Raw genomic sequence first — 18,530 nt, 5'->3', positions numbered from 1 at the left:
ATGTACACAAAAGGCTTATTTCTCTCAAATATTTTTCACAAATCTGTCTAAATCTGTGTTAGTGAGCAGTTCTCCTTTGCCGAGTTAATCCGTCCACCTCACAGGTGTGGTATATCAAGATGCTTATTAGACAGCATGATTATTGCACAGGTGTACCTTAGGCTGGTCACAATAAAAGGCCACTCTAAAATGTGCAGTTTTATTGTATTGGAGGGGCGGGAGGGGGTTGAAGGAGTCCGGGGGGGATGTCCAAAAATCAGTCAGTATCTGGTGTGACCATCATTTGCCTCACACAGTGCAACACATCTCCTTCGCATAGAGTTGATCAGGTTGTTGGTTGTGGCCTGTTGAATGTTGGTCCACTCCTCTTCAATGGTTGTGCGAAGTTGCTGGATATTGGCAGGACCTAGAACATGCTGTCGTATATGCCGACCCAGAGCATCCCAAACATGCTCAATGGGTGACATGTATGGTGAGTATGCTGGTCATGCAAGAACTGGGATGTCTGTTTAGCTTCCAGGAATTGTGTATAGATCCTTGCAACATGGGGCCGTGCATTATCATGCTGCAACGTGAGGTGATGGTTGTGGATGAATGACACAACAATGGACCTCAGGATCTCATCACGATATCTCTGTGCAGTCAAAATGCCATCAATAAAATGCACCTGTGTTCGTTGTCCATAAAATACGTCTGCCCATACCATAGCCCCACCGCCACTCAATCCACAACATTGACATCAGCAAACCGCTTACCCACACAACGCCATACATGCTGTCTACCATCTGCCCTGTACAGTGAAAACCGAGATTCATCCGTAAAGAGAACACCTCTCTAAAGTGCCAGACTCCATCGAATGTGAGTATTTTCCCACTCAAGTTGGTTACGACGACGAACTGCAGTCAGGTCGAGACCACGATGAGGACGACGAGCATGCAGATGAGCTTCCCTGAGACGGTTTCTGACAGTTTGTGCAGAAATTCTTTGGTTATACAAACCATTTGTTACAGCAGCTGTCCATGTGGCTGGTCTCAGACGATCTTGGAGGTAAAGATGCTGGATGTGGAGATCCTGGGCTGGTGTGGTTACACATGGTCTGCGCTTGTGAGGCTGGTTGGATGTACAGCCAAATTCTCTGAAATACCTTTGGAGATGGCTTATGGTAGAGAAATGAACAATTAATTCACTGGCAACAGCTCTGGTGGATATTCCTGCAGTCAGCATGCCAATTGCACGCGCCCTCAAAACCTGCGACATCTGTGGCATTGTGCTGTGTGATTTAACTGCACATTTTAGAGTGGCCTTTTATTGTGGCCAGCCTAAGGCACACCTGTGCAATAATCGTGCTGTCTAATCAGCATCTCGATATGCCACACCTGTGAGCTAGATGGATTATCTCGGCAATGAGAAGTGCTCACTAACACTGATTTAAACAGATTTGTGAACAATATTTGGGAGAAATAGGCCTTTTGTGTACATAGAAAAAGTCTTAGATCTTTGAGTTCAGCTCATGAAAAATGGGGGCAAAAACACAAGTGTTGTGTTTATAACTTTGTTCAGTGTAGGTCCAATCACAGGTTTCTCTATAAGACGTCTGTGATTGGACCTCGTGAGGCCCTGTTGACGTAAGGATTGGGCTAGTAAGTCAGCATTTGGAACTTTGCCCAGCACTAGATTAAAGGTGAGTAAAAAACTTTTATTCAGCATTTATTGCAAACAGAGGGGTGAACTTTCTCCATAGTGCCCAAAAGGGCATTTTACACAGAATAGATCCCCTCTCCGAAAGTTGCTTTGTTGTACTCATTAAACGGACACTGTAGTCACCAGAACAATTACAGCTTAATGTAATTGTTCTAGTGAGTATAGTCAGTCCATGCAGTTTTTTAAAGTAAACACTGTCTTTTCAGAAAAAAGGCAGTGTTTACCATTCAGCTTAGGGACACCTCCAGTGGCAACTCCTCAGATGCAAGGAGACACTGACCTTTCCTCACAGTGATGCATTTATTCAATGCATTTCTATAAGGAGATGGTGAGTAGAAAGGGTGGCGTTTGGCTCCACCTAACCCCGCATCCTTGGCTGAGATTATCATAATTGACAATGTCAGCCAATTAATGCTTTCCTATGAGATCATCTGATGATGTCAGCCAATAGTGTTCCTTTAACTGGAACTAAACTTGGACAAATATAACGCTAAAAACTGCAAGGCAGAGTAGATGGTTCTATTTAACTTTCTTATTTGGTATATTGATTGGCTGATTTATTGAGTTAAATGTTTATGCTCTAGTTCATTTTATTTTTGGTACCTATATTCATGGACAGAAGAATCAGCACTATCATGGTTATTCACTAAAGTTCAAATGGCGCTGAAGTGAATGAGTCAAAACCATCTGGCTGTATACGGGGCCATTCGGACTACAAAATCTGTACATTGTTGATTCAATGCCCTGATTTTGTAAATCATCAAATACATCACAATATTGCTGTAAACAACTGTAAAGTGCCAATGTGCTGGACCTCTGTGCATTTGTTTCTACACGTTGAAAGCATTACGGTGATGTTCTACATCTCTTAGGTATCTATTTTCCAAAAAGGCAACAGTTAAAACAGTAGAAAAATTCATTTACACCCCTTACAACTGCATTTACACATAAATATGTCTATAACAAAAACTATGATGATAGATGTCTAGTAACAACTAGCAGCCGATCTAAAACAAGGCAAAGATGGACACCAAGGACTGAAGATAACATATACCTAGGCAATGGAGCCACAGCCATTAAATGTAGAATTTCTTTTGCCTAAATGTCTTGACTTCGACAGAATGTTTGCAAGAGGCAATGACAGGATGCACTATTAATTTCCTTGCAACTTTGGAACCAATGTCAATACAGCCCATTAGTAACTAAACGCGTAACAAGAACAAAAAGTAATCCGCTGTTACCTAATGATGGATGCAGAGGAAAACCCCATGCTGAACTATTATATAGGGAACAAGAGTCTTTATTTTGGTTTTTAGATATTATCAAGGACAATCAAGGTCTAAAACATCTATTGTAGTTGGATTTCTGACGTTACAATTCCCAATGGAGATGATCTCTCCTGGAAGCTCATTGTTTGTGAAACCCTGAGAACATCTTATTGAATACAGTTTGAAGCTTAACACAAATATAATTTGCTAGCTGAGTGCCCATCGTATGTGTGGCTTTTTCTTTGTGACTGAGTTGTAGCAGTTTGGAATCATCTTGTCTACTACATGGCTCTTGATCAAGTTAAAACATTCCCTTATATCTGTAAGCATATCTGGACAAGTATGGTGGTGCCTGTTCCTGGGGTGATACAGAAGTTGAGGTATGTCCCTGGAAAAAGATTTAAAATTCAAATATTTATTATTTATATGCTAAAAATAAAATAAACAAAAAGTAACCAGCACACGTGAAAATAATAAAGTGAACCTAGGTCTAAATAGTAATAGGGGAGAGAGAAAAAAGGGGAAAAATAACATAGCACGAACATACACCTGGTAAAGATTAGCTTGGTTGTTAATCGAGTGTCTAATAGTGCTAGAGATACAAAAGTAACAAAGGATCAAAAGCACATCACACTTTTATGACCCTACCTACCTACCCTGACATACGAGTATATTCTCCTTGAGTCTCCGGCAAGACGCTTGCTAATTTAGATTACTAATGTCATTTTCCCCGACTTTTGCTTCTTTCTTAGAGGCAGGCAGCCAGAAAGCTATTTCTAACAGATAGGTGCCCTCGAAGGCACAAATAGACTTACCTCCACCCTAGAACTTTTGCGTTCTCAGTCTGAGGCAGCTAGCTAGATATATGACTTTAGATAGGTGCCCTCGAAGGCACAGTGAGTCTTACCAGCTCTTAAGAACCTTCGGATAGCTGACATGGGTGTCAGCCGGCACCCTTTCAGCCGAGATTACCAGGCAGTGAGCTTTCTAGTTTTTTGTGACATATATAGGTCTATATAGGTGCCCCTGAAAGCACCTTCTTCTTATTAGTTACTCTCCTACTGGTACCGCCAGATTAGATTACTAGGCAGTCAAACAGTCATTATTATGTTACTACACCTGATTGTTCATGATATTTTCTGTTTATACTTACCTGATCCTGCCGCCATAATCTGTTTTTTTCTGGCTTTTTAATTTCGGTAAATCAATGTGTCTATGCTTGCATTTGATACTGCACTAAGTGTATACTCGGTGGAAAGATCCCTATGAGACACTATTTATAGGCTATATCATATGACTTATATCAACGGCTAGGCTACAGTGTTTCCCTCTACCGGCTTTTAATCCTTTGTTACTTTTTTATCTCTAGCACTATTAGACACTCGATTAGCCCCGAAGCTCATCTTTACCCAGTGTATGTCCGTGCTATGTTATTTTTCCCTTTTTATTTCTCTCCCCTATTACTATTTAGACCTAGGTTCACTTTATTATTTTCACGTGTGCTTATAACTTTTAGTTTCTTTTCTTTTTAGCATATAAATAATAAATATTTGAATTTTAAATCTTTTACCAGGGACATACCTCCCCTTTTCTATCTAATTATCTAACCACGGGTTATCCCCTTATATGTCCTTACTCTACCATATTTGGATAATTATTTGGCTTCATCTCTATTAGTCTGTTCCTGGGGTGGTTCTTTTTTTGGCGCCTTTTCTGAAAGAAATTTTTTAAAAACTAATTGGCCGTGTAATTGGACCCATGCAATTATGTTAGCACCTTAAAGTAGAGATAAACTTAAATTAAATATATATTTGGTGGCAATTCCAGTGGTACTTCTGTTGCTGCCTCTCCTCAGTATATGTTTTTATTGGCACATTACTTTGTCTCCGGGACCACTAAATCACCACCAACTTATATTGTTATTTTCTTAGCTACATTCTTATATATGTATTAATATCTTAGTCCCTTGTGCTCTGAATCCTATCTAAATAAATCCTTTAAAATGGCGCAAAAATATATATTAAAAATAGCTATACCATCAAATGTATCCTCATGCTTAAGAAAAAAAAAGAGTGGATTGTAGTGCCTGTCAACACTATAGCACCACGAGAGGATCAGATCCGTATTATTATTTTCAGGTATTTACCTGCATTTACTGGCCAATGACCATCCTTCTGTGTGAATGAGAGTTGTGAGGGTTGGGTTCCAACGAACACTATAGATCTGACCCTCCCAAGGCGCTATAGTGTTGAGTGGCACTATAATCCACTCTGTTTTTGCTTTCTAAAGCAAGTGAATACACTTTATTGTATAAGTATGTTTAATATATATTTGCGCACCATCTTATAGGAGTTATCTATTTTTTATTTTTTTTTAAACAATAATTAAAAGGTTGCTGCACTTGTTAAATTAACTCTTTGTTAAACTATTTCTTGCATGTTAATATTTATATTAACTATTTTAATATTGATTGCATTTTAAAATTGTGCCGGAACCTTATCTTTATTTTTATGTCTGATTTCTATCTCTTTATGTCTGTGCTAATCATTAGGTATTGCTTGTTTAATCATGTTCTAACAAGCACATTTTATTTTCAGGTGAGGGCTCTAATATAATTTTTAAAGGTTACTCATCCTCGGATATGGCAGCCGTTGGTGCATCCCTCGGTGCAATCCTTGCTCTGTGTTTGGTTGGTCTGGGATTCTTGCTGTACAAGCAATATGGAGATAAAATAAGAGCCAGACTGGGAAAACAGCAAGGAAATGTAAGTGCATCCTGACGTACCACTATGGATTTAACCCCTTAAGGGTCAAACTTCTGGAATAAAAGGGGATCATGACATGTCACACATGTCATGTGTCCTTGAGGGGTTAAACAAAACACCCTTGCTATCATGTACTTGATGGATCGATAGAATGTGTAAGAGAAAGTCTTATCTAGAAGCCTGGTGCTCTTTGAATTAGATAAACAGACAGATTTACAAATAAAGCAAACATGACCATCTGAAAGATAAAATATATCAAGAGAAGCAAATGACAGGTATTCCTTCCAAAAACCCATATGGTTTCCAGGGCCGGACTGGGGTTACAAAGCAGCCTTGGAAAAAAATGTGTGCCAGCCCCATAAGTCATTGTGACATGTAGTGTGAGTGTATTGTGTGTGTGTGTATGTGTATGTATATATATATATATATATGTGTGTGTGTGTGTGTGTGTGTGTGTGTATATATATGTAAATAATATTAAAAAAGAAAATATATATATATATATATAGATTGATAGATAGATATTATTGGTATGTTTATTTTTCTAATTCAAAACATTGGTTCTGTCAGTGTAAAAAATGTAATTATACAGTAAGCATACTCACATGCAGACAGACAATCTCACTGACACAAGCACACAGACTCATTGATACACAGCTTCACAGACCGACAATCTCATTGATACATATAAGCTCATTGATATAAAAACACAAGCTCACTGATTTATAGGCTCACTGACAGACAATCTCACTGACACACACAGACAAGGTTGCTGGTACACACACACACACTTAGTACAAACTCTGACACTCACACGGTTACTACAGACAAACTCATTGGTATACAAACACAAACTTACTACAGACAAGCCTACTGTCACACACACACAAATGCTCACTACAGACAAGCTCACTGACACACATACATGCTCACTACAGAAACGCTCACTGACACACATGTTCCCTACAGACAAACTCACTGACACACACACATGCTCACTACAGAAAAACTCACAGACACACACAAGCTTACTTACAGACAAGCTCACTGTAGTGGGGGGGGGGGTAGGGCCAGTAGTGCGGTGGGTCTGGGTCTGTAGTAGGGGGGACATGACCTGTAGTGTGGGTTTAAAGGCTGAAATTGGGGGCAGGGGGATCAATAGGAAGGGTGAGGGGAAAGGTGGGGGGGGGGGGGTCAGGACCTGTGGTGAAAGGTGAGGGGCAGTAAGGGGGTCAGGACCTGTGATGAGGGTCAGGACCTGTAGTGCAGGGGTCAGGACTTGTAGTGGGGGATCATAGGCAATAAAAGGGGATTAGGGGCTGTAGTGGGTGCGTAGTGGCAATAGTGATGGGTAAGAGGCTGTAGAGGGTGCTAAGTGGCAATAGTGTGGGCTTAGGACCAGGTGAGAGAGCCCTGGACTGTGGCTCTGCCTAAAACTGAACATAGCCTGGTTCACTAAACAGTGAACTGGGCTATGTGAAACTGAGAGCTGCTGTGGTACTATCTGTGTGGTAATTATATCTACAGAATGTGAGTATTTACCCCACACACCTGTCTTTGTCACCACTTACTTTCTCACTACCCAGCTGTACCTCCATTAATCATGTATTAATCTCTTCCTTCTCAAGCCCCCACTTTTATTTGTTTAAACTTACCTATTATGTGAGTCTCTTCTCTACACCAGCCCTTGAGCAGCATGCCTCTGCAGTAATCCTGCCCACAGGGTTTCCTCCTGCAAGCAGCTCCTCCTACACGTGCTGGGAGCAGAAGGAGGAGGGGATGTCACTCCCTGTCTCCTCCTCGTATTCAGCTCGGAGCTCTCCTCCCTGCACACAGAGAGCAAGACCTGGCAGGGAGACTTCTAACACTGCCAGGTCTGGCTCTATAAAGGATAAGGGTGGTCGGGTTGATACTTCACTGGTCAGAGAGATCTTTTGATCTCCCTGCCACAATATAAAGGGAAAGGGAGGGAGGGTTTACACTTCGATCAGAGAGATCTTTTGATCTCCCTGCCGGCTCAATCAGCAGCTGACCCTGGGGGAGGAGGCAAGCTGAAAAATCCAGGGGGGGGGCAATAATGGCGGCCGCAGGGGAAGCTCTTCTGGCGGCCGCTGGGGAAGCTCTTCTGGCGGACGCTGGGGGAGCAGGCTGTTCTGTCTCTGCTCCCCCTCCCTCGCGCACTAGAAAGAGACCGGGGCCGGAATATGACGTCATATTCCGGCCCCAGTCACATTAAGCTGCGCGCGAGGGAGGGGGAGCAGAGACAGAACAGCCTGCTCCCCCAGCGGCCGCCAGAAGAGCTTCCCCAGCGGCCGCCAGAAGAGCTTCCCCTGCGGCCGCCATTCAACTTCTCCCTGCGGCCGCAGGTCACCCCGGCCCCAGGTGCCGACGGCCCACCGGGAAATTTCCTGGTATCCCGGTGGGCCAGTCCGGCCCTGATGGTTTCCGAAAGTATTCTATTTGTTTTAAATGTTTATCCCTAATGAATTTCATAGATCCACTTCTTAAACATTTTGGAGAATACTGGATTTACTTTGTCATTGGAAAAATGAAAAAAGGAACTGAATAAGATAGATATAATTATTTTAGAGAGAAGCATTTGCTAAGTTATTAACTAAAGTGAGAATTCAAAGTAAATTCATCTATGCTTCTTGTCCAGTTACTCTGACCTTAAAGGGACACTATAGTCACCAGAACAACTACAGCTTATTGAATTTGTTCTGGTGAGTAGAATCATTACCTTCAGGCTTTTTGCTGTAAACACTGTCTTTTCAGAGAAAATGCCGTGTTTACATTACAGCCTAGTGATAACTTCACTGGCCACTCCTAAGATGTCTGTTAGAGATCCTTCCTGCGTCATTGCTGCCTAAAATACATCCAAACATTAATTATCTCCTCCCTCTGCATGCAGACACTGAACTTTACTCATAGAGATGCATTGATTTGATCTGCCTCTTTGTCAGTGTAAACCAATCCTATGGGGAAACATTGTGATTGGATCAGGCTACCACTTCTGCTGATGTCAGCAGGCAGTGGGCATGTCTAAAGGAAACAGGGACATAGTAAGCAGCTGCAGACTTGAATACAAGTAAGATTTTACTATATTTAGGGAGGCATGAGGGGACCAGGGTGGCTAGATGGTGGTTTTATCCCTATAGGGTCAGGAATACATGTTTGTGTTCCTGACCCTATAATGCTCCTTTAAATTTGATATTCACATTGAATACACTTTGAATTCTCATTTTAGTGAATAATGTAAAGGGCGGGTCCGTCCATAGGTCCCCAATAGGACCATGGCTCCAGGCGGCACTTTGACGGGGACAAAAGGAACCACAAAAATAGAGTTGTATGCACGTAAATAAACCAGTAAACAGGAAGTATGTTAGAATGGGGAGGTGGGAAATAGGAGGCAAGGTTAGTATGCAAAATGCTGCAAAATATGTTTTGCTTTTTGTAAAAACTAAACAAAAATGGGTATACAAAAATACAGTTACTTGTTTAGGACAATAGCTAAAAATGTTTAAACGCTGTGTTGGGTGCTGCTTGGAGTTTCCTTTTTAAGAGCAGGAGATTAGTAAAATACAGTACCATGCCTTAATATTCTGCTCACTGCCAAGAGTATATTTTTTGAGTAAATTAATAATACCTTGTAACGCATTTACTTTTTTTATTTGATTTTGTTCTCATCCTCATTTTCACAATGTCTATTCATTCTTACATACGTTGGGTGGAAATAAAAAAAAATATATATAACACACTATTTGATTTGATTAATATTTTGAGCATTGTCTCACAATTATTTTCTGTTTTGTGAATGACGTACCATTTATTTACTTCTCGTTCAAGGATTATGACTCTTTTGATGGAGGAACACGACCATTCACGAATGAAGAGTCAGGAGATATCTCTGGCCAAGACCTAGCAATAGAAAACCCTACCGATTTGGAAGACAACATTTCCCCTTTTAATGTGAATTTTAGTATTGACAATGATGTTCTAGCAGAACCTTTGACAGAAAGTAACCTTTTCACAGCAGCAGCAGCGGCCACCAGCTTCCTACCATCAGAGAATCCCACAGATATTCAGGGACCTGAAAGATTAACTGATGATAGCGATTCAGAAGATACAAAGGGTGTGAAGTCTATCCTGACTAAAGAGCACAAGGACGACCCCAGTTACAAAGCTGTGTGGTTTATGGAAGGAGCTGAGCCCGAAGTTGTTGTTATTGAAGGAGTTGAAGAAGGGGAGGGTGATGAATATGATGCAGCGGAAGAGTTTAGCAATAACCAACAAGAGGAATATGAAGATGATGAACCTATACCTATGTTCCAAAATATTCCCGATAACATGAATGACTTCACTATGCTCTAACTTACCATTTTTATTTAATTGAGTAATTAAGGTGTATGGTTTTCTTCATTTTTCTTTCTTTTTGTTTTTTTTTGTTTTTGCTTTTACTGATAAAACAGTTCCATGGGTACCACTGCTGAATTGTTCTTTATCAGACTGTTCTAAGTACTGGGTTGTAGGTGCAATCCATATTCAGTAGCGTAAATTATTTTTTGTTATCAATCTAGTTAACATGCAGCGATTGAAAACAATAGAAAACATAACTTATATTTCATGAATGTTTTATTGTAAATACAATTGTAATGTAATTTCGGATTCATTATGACTAACCAAATTAAATTATCAACATGTACTATTTTTAGTCTTCAAAAAACTAAAAAAGAAAAAGTTTTAGTTTCAGATTAAAAATGTTTACAGAAACAAAATGTAATTACGTTTATCTCCTGGTTTAGTGTGCTACTCACGTTAAAGGACCACTATAGTGCCAGGAAAACAAACTTGTTTTCCTGGCACTATAGTGCCCTGAGGGTGCCCCCATACTCATGGCCCCCCTCCAGCCGGGCTCTAGGGGGAGGAAGGGATTAAAATCTTACCTTTCTCCAGCGCCGGGGTCCCTCGGCGCTGGGGACTCTCCTCCTCCTTTGGACGTCACCGACTGAATGCGCATGCGTGGCAAGAGCCGCACGCGCATTCAGTCAGTCCATAGGAAAGCATTCTCAATGCTTTCCTATGGACGCTGGCGTCTTCTCACTGTGAAAATCACAGTGAGAAGTGCGGAAGCGCATCTAGCGGCTGTCAATAAGACAGCCACTAGAGTCTGGATTAACCCATAGGTAAACATAGCAGTTTCTCCGAAACTGCTATGTTTACAGCTGCAGGGTTAATCCTAGATGGACCTGGCACCCAGACCACGTCATTGAGCTGAAGTGGTCTGGGTGCCTATAGTGGTCCTTTAACTGTAAATGTAAATTTATCAAGCAGTGTAGATGACTTAATATTCACATGGACAAAAATACATAAACTATTAGCAATTGAATCACTTCTTCTCTCATAGAACCCAAAAAAAAAAAATCTTGGTGGCAACCCCACAGGTCCTATATTAACAATGTAGACACAGAATTATTTTCGTAATTGTGACCAGGTAGAGGCTGGCTGAATTTTTCTTCTTCTTAAAACTATTTTGTGGGATTTTGTCGGAAGGAATCCTAACAGACAGGCTGGCCTGGATTTGTGGTCTTTCCTCTCTCTCTGCACTCATATCTGGCAACATTTACACAAACTGAAGCCCCCTATGTGCAGATGATTGATTGACAGACAGACAGATCATTGATAAATCCATAAAATGTTATATTCGAATAAAACATTAACAATCATCCACTAGGAGGCACCAAAACACCAGTAAGGTATCAAGCAAAATCATACTACTATTCATTATAGAAATCTACATTGCTGTTCTAGACAGCCAGCTACTATCTTTGTTTGAGTAGCTTTTTTCAATAGCATTTCAAAAAAGATTAGTTTATTTGATTTTCCAACTGCTAAATAATTACGCAAGAAACCTTTTATTCTAAGATAGTTAAAAACGTATTTGGTATCTAACTTATATTCATCACGCAACAAGTAAAAATCCTTTAAGTTGTTATTGTTCATTAAATCACTTATTTTCGAAAGACCACATTTAATGCTTAAATCATCTATATTATAGGATAAATAGGTTATAGGTAGACAAGGAATTCTTTTATTTTGAATTAATAGTTATTTTTTACATTTCTCCCAATACATCATTATATTGTCTAAAATCATACTTCCAGATTTCCCTAATGGAGGGCTACTCTGTTTATTCTTTATTTGCCAAAATAGAACGCTCGGATCCAAATTATGCTGCTCTGTCTAAATCAGGGACTGTTCGATTTTATATTATATTTGTTCTTTGGGATTTTCTCTTTGAGTGATAAAGACATGTTCCAAGTTGCAGGCTCTTTGGTATTATTTTAGAAGGGGTAAACCTAGGCCTCCGGATTTAACCTTTAACGTTAAACGGTTAGCATTAATTCGTGGGCGTTTCCCCGCCCATATAAACGTATTAATTAGGGACTGTGCGAGAGTCATCCAACTGTCTGGGCAAGCGATATGTACCACGTGAAACAGGTAAATCCACTTGGGAAGAACACATGATCTCACCGTGTTAATTCTCCCCCACCATGAAATCTCAATATTCCTCCATTCCTTCATTTTTCTGCAGGTTTCTCTTAGCAATGGTAAGAAGTTGAGTTACATTATTTTAAAGGGATCACAGGCGATCTCCATCCCAAGACAGCTAAATGACCCCCTGGCACAAAAACCAAAACCCTGCGTCAGGCCTTCAATGACATCCTGAGTCAAATTGAGCGGCAGTGTGACCGTATTATCAAATTCAGTTTTTAGTCGGAAAGTATAGATAATTCCTCTATCAGAGTATTAATTCTCTCATAGAGTTCATCGCATCACTACATCATCTGCATACATAGTTAGCTTAACACATGACATGCGCATTGTCGTCTCTTTGGCCTATTCCAGTTATAACCAATTAACCTCCAATAAACACAGACACAAGGATTATTTGGCAAAAATATTCCACGGCTTTATTAATTACATAAATATATAAAATTAAAATATAAAATTTTAAGAGGTCATTGTCACCAACATTTGAACAGACATTCCCCCAATTAACATAACTAAATACCCAGACAATGACCTCAAACATATTTACATAATACCATATAACAATGTAACATATCATAAATAACATAAACAATTAACACAGCCACCCAGGGCAACCGTTTCCAATTGTAGGGGCATACCGAGACACCCCTACACTATTATCATAGCCACCAAGGGCATCCCATTTCACAGTAGGGGCATACCAAGACACCCCTACACCATCACATAGCCACCAAGGGCATCCCTTTCCACTGTAGGGGCATACCAAGACACCCCTACACCATTGTCCCAGCCACCAAGGGCATCCATTTCCAGTGTAGGGGCATACCGAGACACCCCTACACCCCCAGGTTCGTAGCTACCGCCGAGCTCGAACCTACCACCAAATCTAAAGGTAAGTATTCCTCTTGACCTATCCCACTTACCAAAAAACGACCTACCCCCGCCACAGCACAGAGCTTGACCCCTCGAGCCTCCTGGGCGCCCCCACCCCGAATAAACAAAGCCTGCCGCAAACCATCCTGAAAGCCCAAATTAAGGAAATCCAAACCCACATCAGACAAATGCACCCCATCACGCCGGAAGTATCCTGGTAACATATCCTCCAGCTCCCTGTGCCGCACAACTACCCCCCCAGATCTCTTAATAAAATCGCCAACAACTTATTGAACTTTCGTCTATATCTTGCCATCGCTGCGAAATCCCTCGCATGACGCCAATGGAAACGCGGTACCGTTTCCGACCAAACAATAACCACCCCGGGGATCAAAGACCTCAACTTATCCAAGTCCCTTTTAATTCCACAAACTAATTCCCTTTGCGGGACCAACCCAAAATCATTCCCCCCCGTGTGGAACAATATTAAATCGGGGACTTCCCCCTGCCCTATCCTCCGAAATAAATCCAAACACGTATCTCTCCAACCATAACCCCGAAAGCCAAACCACAACACACGTAACACCTCCAACGGAAAGCCGAGCTGCGTGCCTTGTCTCCGAACTGCAGCCCTCCGTTCAGCCCAGTAGACATATGAATGGCCTACTATCCATGCGACTCCACCTGAAAAGAAAGGAAATAACTTATAACCACGGCCAACCTGAATTGTACCGCCAAAACATCAACATGATTTATAATAACAGGTCAGGTCGTACATATGAACGGAATCTAAGCGATTCCCATCTCCCGATTTTCTTAACCAGCTCGTCCCCCAAGCCTAATCTCGCCGCCTCAGTGGCAGCCCCGATCCTGAACGAGTGGGTGCCAAATTGCGAGGGATCCATGCCCAAGCGCTCCAAACCCAACTTAACGACCCTGGTGAATTGGAACCTTGACAACGCCGAGCCGTCAGCATGGCGAAAAAAGGAACCCCTCCCTACAGGGCGGACTTCCACATATCGCTGAGCACAGCCCACCGGGCAAGCCTCCACTTGAGGTATAGCAGACAGCTTAATCGTCCGACCTCTCCCAAAGACATCAGTCTTCGAGCGCCGTAGCCGAATAGCTACTTCTGCTACCCTCAAGTCCACGTCCTCGAACTGAAGACCCCCTTGCCTAAGCTTACTCCCACTCACAATCTCGCTCACCCGAAATGCCCCGAAAAAGGCCCATACAAAAGCCACCTTAAATAGCAAGACCTCAAACAGCGAAAAACACAAACTTGGCAAGACCCCCAGAAGCTGCAGAAGCACCGTGAACGACACCGGCCTCCTACTGTCAGGGACAGACCTCCCCTTGCGATAACCTTTAACTGCCTGCCGCACAATAAACGACTTCGTCAAATCCTCCCACCCACGGAGCTTGAAGAGAAACGCTAGGGCTGCCAAGTTTCGACCAACCACTGCCGGGGAAGCACCCCCTGCGAACAGCCGGCAAAGCAACCATAATAAAGTATCTTTGCCGATACCATGTCCCCTGTACAGCCTACTGCTTCGTCCCACCTTTCCCATACTTTACTATACGCTGCCCACGTGCCCGGAGCCAACGAATCCCTGATCAGTCTTCCAAGCAAGATGTCCCGAGCCGCCACATCTGATCCGGACATGGCAGACCCTCCTTTTGCGCGGTCGGAGCCTCCGCCCGAAACTTTTCCCACTGAAAGCGAGAAAGAGCATCCGCAATTACGTTTAAGAAACCTGGGACATGACGTGCACGAAAAACAATGTTTAACTGCATGCAGTACAAAACAAACCGGCGAAGCAAGCGGACCACTGGGACCGAGGACGCTGACAGATTGTTCACCGCCTCCACAACAGCCATGTTGTCAGTAAAGAAAACCACTCTCCTATTGCGTAAAACCTGGCCCCACAACGAGAGTGCCACCACCAATGGGAACAGCTCGAGGAAAGCCAAGTTCCGAATCAGCGGGCTGACTGCCCACTTTTCAGGCCATCTTTCCGCACACCACTGACCCGCGAAGTAGGCCCCGAAACCTACACTCCCAGATGCATCGGTAAAGAATTCCAACTCGGGCGATTCAATACACTTTTCCCTGAAAAAGACCTTCCCATTAAAATCCTTCAGGAAGGTCTCCCAAACCCCCAAGTCCTCCTTGATCGGAGCGGTGACTCTAATAAAATGATGAGGTGACCGCACTCCCGCCGTGGCTTTGGCTAGGAACCGGTTAAACACCCTACCCACCGGAATAATGCGACAAGCGAAATTCAACCGTCCCAACAGCGATTGTATATCCCGCAGGGTCGCCTTCCTTGCCCCCCGCAACTCTGAAATAGCGTCGCGCAGGGACTCCAACTTATCCGCTGGCAACCTACATTCCCCGGCGACCGTGTCAATCTCAAGTCCTAGGAAACTAAGGCAAGTAACAGGCCCCACAGTCTTGTCGCGAGCCAGAGGTATCCCAAAAACCTGGCTAACCCATTCAAGACACCGCAACCTGAAACGGCAAGCGTCGGAGCCGGCCGGCCCCACACACAAGAAGTCATCCAAATAATGGACCACAAACTTGGTGCCCGCCTCCTTCCTCACTACCCATTCCACGAACGTACTAAATTTCTCAAAGTACGCACATGAAATGGAGCAACCCATGGGTAGACACAGATCCACAAAATAGCTGTCATCGATAAAACAACCCAATAAGTGGTGACACATTGGGTGAATGGGCAAAAGGCGAAAAGCCGCTTCTATGTCCGCCTTAGCCAACAACGCTCCGCGTCCTGCCTCCTTTACCAGCTCGACCGCCTGGTCGAATGATTCGTAGGAAACAGAACAGAGTGCCCCGTCAATGTCATCATTGACCGATGACCCTTTCGGGTATGACAAGTGGTGGATGAGGCGAAATTTTCCCGCCTCCTTCTTTGGCACTAAGCCTAGAGGGGAAACCCTGAGATCGGGCAGCGGAGGCACTTTATACGGTCCCGCCATCCGGCCCAGGCGAACCTCATGAAGCAATTTCTCACACACTACATCATGATGTTCGCCAACGGAGCGCAGATTACGGAAACGAGGTGCCACAACCCGCTCCCGGAAGGGAATGATAAAACCCTTCGTAAATCCCTCAAACAACAAGCTGGCATCATCTCGTTTACCGTAGCTGTTTAGCCACGGGAGCATCGCGTCTACCTTCACTGGAGACCGACCCAGCGGCAGCGGATGGTGCCGAAGCCCCTCCGGCCGAGCTAGGTGCTGCAGACTTACCCCGCTTGAAACACTTGTTGTAACTGTGCCCCCCTCCACAACCGGAGCATTCATGCTTAAAGCGGCATGAGGCACCCCACTTACATTGGCCCTCGTTATAGAGCCAGCAAAAACCCTTCCTTTGCGCAGCCGACGCGGTGGAAGAGGCACCGGCGCCAGCCCCCCCTTGAAAGGGGGCCGCCTTTTGGGACATCATCAGCTTCATCCATAACGGTAGGTCCATCTGGTCCCATCTCATCCCTGGATTAGCTGATAGCCTCTGGCGAAATTGTTCATCGTACCGCCACCAGGCCAGCCCCCCATACGTGCGGTAAGATTCCCACACCCCGTCTAAGTAACAAAACAACTGGGAACATTTATCAGGGGCCTTTTCCCCCAGCACACTCGCCAGTATGCAAAATGCTCGCAACCAATTCCCGAAAGTTTTCGGGATTTTCCTATACCGACGCCGCTTTTCCTCCTCTGCGACTCCTAACCGCGCCAGCACCGGCCCCAGGGCTCAGTCGCTGTGGAGGCCTGGTCCGGCGCGAAGTCCTCCGCGCCGGCGCCGCCGACTGACCCGCCATGCTCAGTGCTGCCCCCAGCTGCTGCTCCATCCAAGCTGTGCCATGCTGCCGGATCGCCGCCTTCACGCCCTCGAGGATCGCTGCCATATCACTCTCAGCCACGGAATCCATCTGAAAGACAAAAAGAAGAAATCCCCACCAGAAGCCAGCAACAGCTAACAACAGGTAAAGATTTCGAATCAAAATGGAACCCAATTTTAAAATGGCGAATATTTATATGACTAAGCCACTCCCCTTATTTCAATTGACCAATCAAGTAACACTCCTCCATAGGCCTGCCTCCTAGCTCTGTCAAGGCCCATTCCACCTAGCTTTGCTTATTCCATGGGCTTCAGTCATCTAAAACTTGCAGCCCTTTGATTTGATCATTGGCTCTTATTGCTACTGCTAAAGGTTCTAAAGCAATTAAATATAAGAGTAGTGAGAGCGGGCATCCCTGACTGGTCCCATTTTTTAATTGGCACCAATCAGAGGAGAACCCACTACCAACCACCTTAGCTGTCGGGGAAGTATATAAGGCCATTTATGGATCCTCGGATATCTCTGTGTGTACCAAAAGCTTCTAAGGCTGCATCTAGGAAGTCCCAACTTACCCTGTCAAAGGCCTTTTTGGCATCTAACAACAGGGCCAGGAGAGACAAACCCTTTTTATAGGCCAAATCCACAATGTCCACTAATCTCCTAATGTCATACACCGGAGACCTGCTTGACACGAATTCTGTTTGATCCCGGTGTATAATTGTGGGTTTGATATTACTTAGTCTTGCTACAATTATTGCTGAATATAGTTTAACCCCTTAAGGACATATGACATGTGTGACATGTCATGATTCCCTTTTATTCCAGAAGTTTGGTCATTAAGGGGTTAATATCAGTGTTTAATAGTGAAATGGGTCTATAATTTGCCAACTGTTCTGGATTCTTACTTTGCTTGGGAATAGGTACAATATGGGCTTTTAGCATTTCATAAGGAATGTTACCTGTTGACATAATGTAATTAAACATTTTGAGGAGAACTCCTGCTAGGTTTTCATTCATTAGTCTATAAAAACAATTACTAAAGTGTGTGCTTTGAGTTTTTTAATAGCGGTACTAACCTCAATTATTATTATTATTATTATTGCCATTTATATAGCGCCAGCAGATTCCGTAGCGCTTTACAATATTATGAGAAGGGGGATGTAACTATAAATAGAATAATTAGAATAAAACTTAAAGGAACAATAGGTTGAAGAGGACCCTGCTCGAGCGCTTACAGTCTATAGGAGTTGGCCGAACGGGTGTGAGCAGCGGTAAGGAGGTGGTCACGGGCAGAGTGGAGGGAACGAGGAGGGCCATACCTATGGATCTGTGAAGAGATATAAGAGGGCTTAGAATTGTTCAATGCTTTATATGTATGGGTTAGCACATTTAATTGACTCCTATAGGATACAGGAAGCCAATGTAAGAACTGACAGAGGGGTGAGGTGTGAGAGGATTGACTAGAGAGGAAAATCAGTCTGGCGGCGGCATTCATTACAGACTGTAGCG

The 18,530-nt window shown here is 43.4% G+C and overlaps 1 protein-coding gene across 2 annotated transcripts in view; it reads left to right on the top strand.

The window, feature by feature from the left end:
• CDHR5 (cadherin related family member 5) overlaps positions 1–10,391 on the top strand; it is a 77,319-nt gene extending 66,928 nt beyond the window's left edge. For both annotated transcript variants that reach the window (XM_063438694.1, XM_063438693.1), the window contains 2 exons: positions 5,567–5,733; positions 9,580–10,391. In XM_063438694.1, coding sequence (XP_063294764.1) covers positions 5,567–5,733; positions 9,580–10,104 — 692 coding nt within the window. In that variant the 3' untranslated portion in view covers positions 10,105–10,391. The remainder of the gene's footprint in view (positions 1–5,566; positions 5,734–9,579) is intronic.
• Positions 10,392–18,530: the final 8,139 nt, after the last annotated feature.

Source organism: Pelobates fuscus, chromosome 12, assembly GCF_036172605.1.
Source record: "Pelobates fuscus isolate aPelFus1 chromosome 12, aPelFus1.pri, whole genome shotgun sequence".
NCBI lineage: Eukaryota > Metazoa > Chordata > Amphibia > Anura > Pelobatidae > Pelobates > Pelobates fuscus.
The sequence above is the reverse complement of the archived record's forward strand: the minus strand, read 5'-3'. Positions and strand labels throughout refer to the sequence as shown.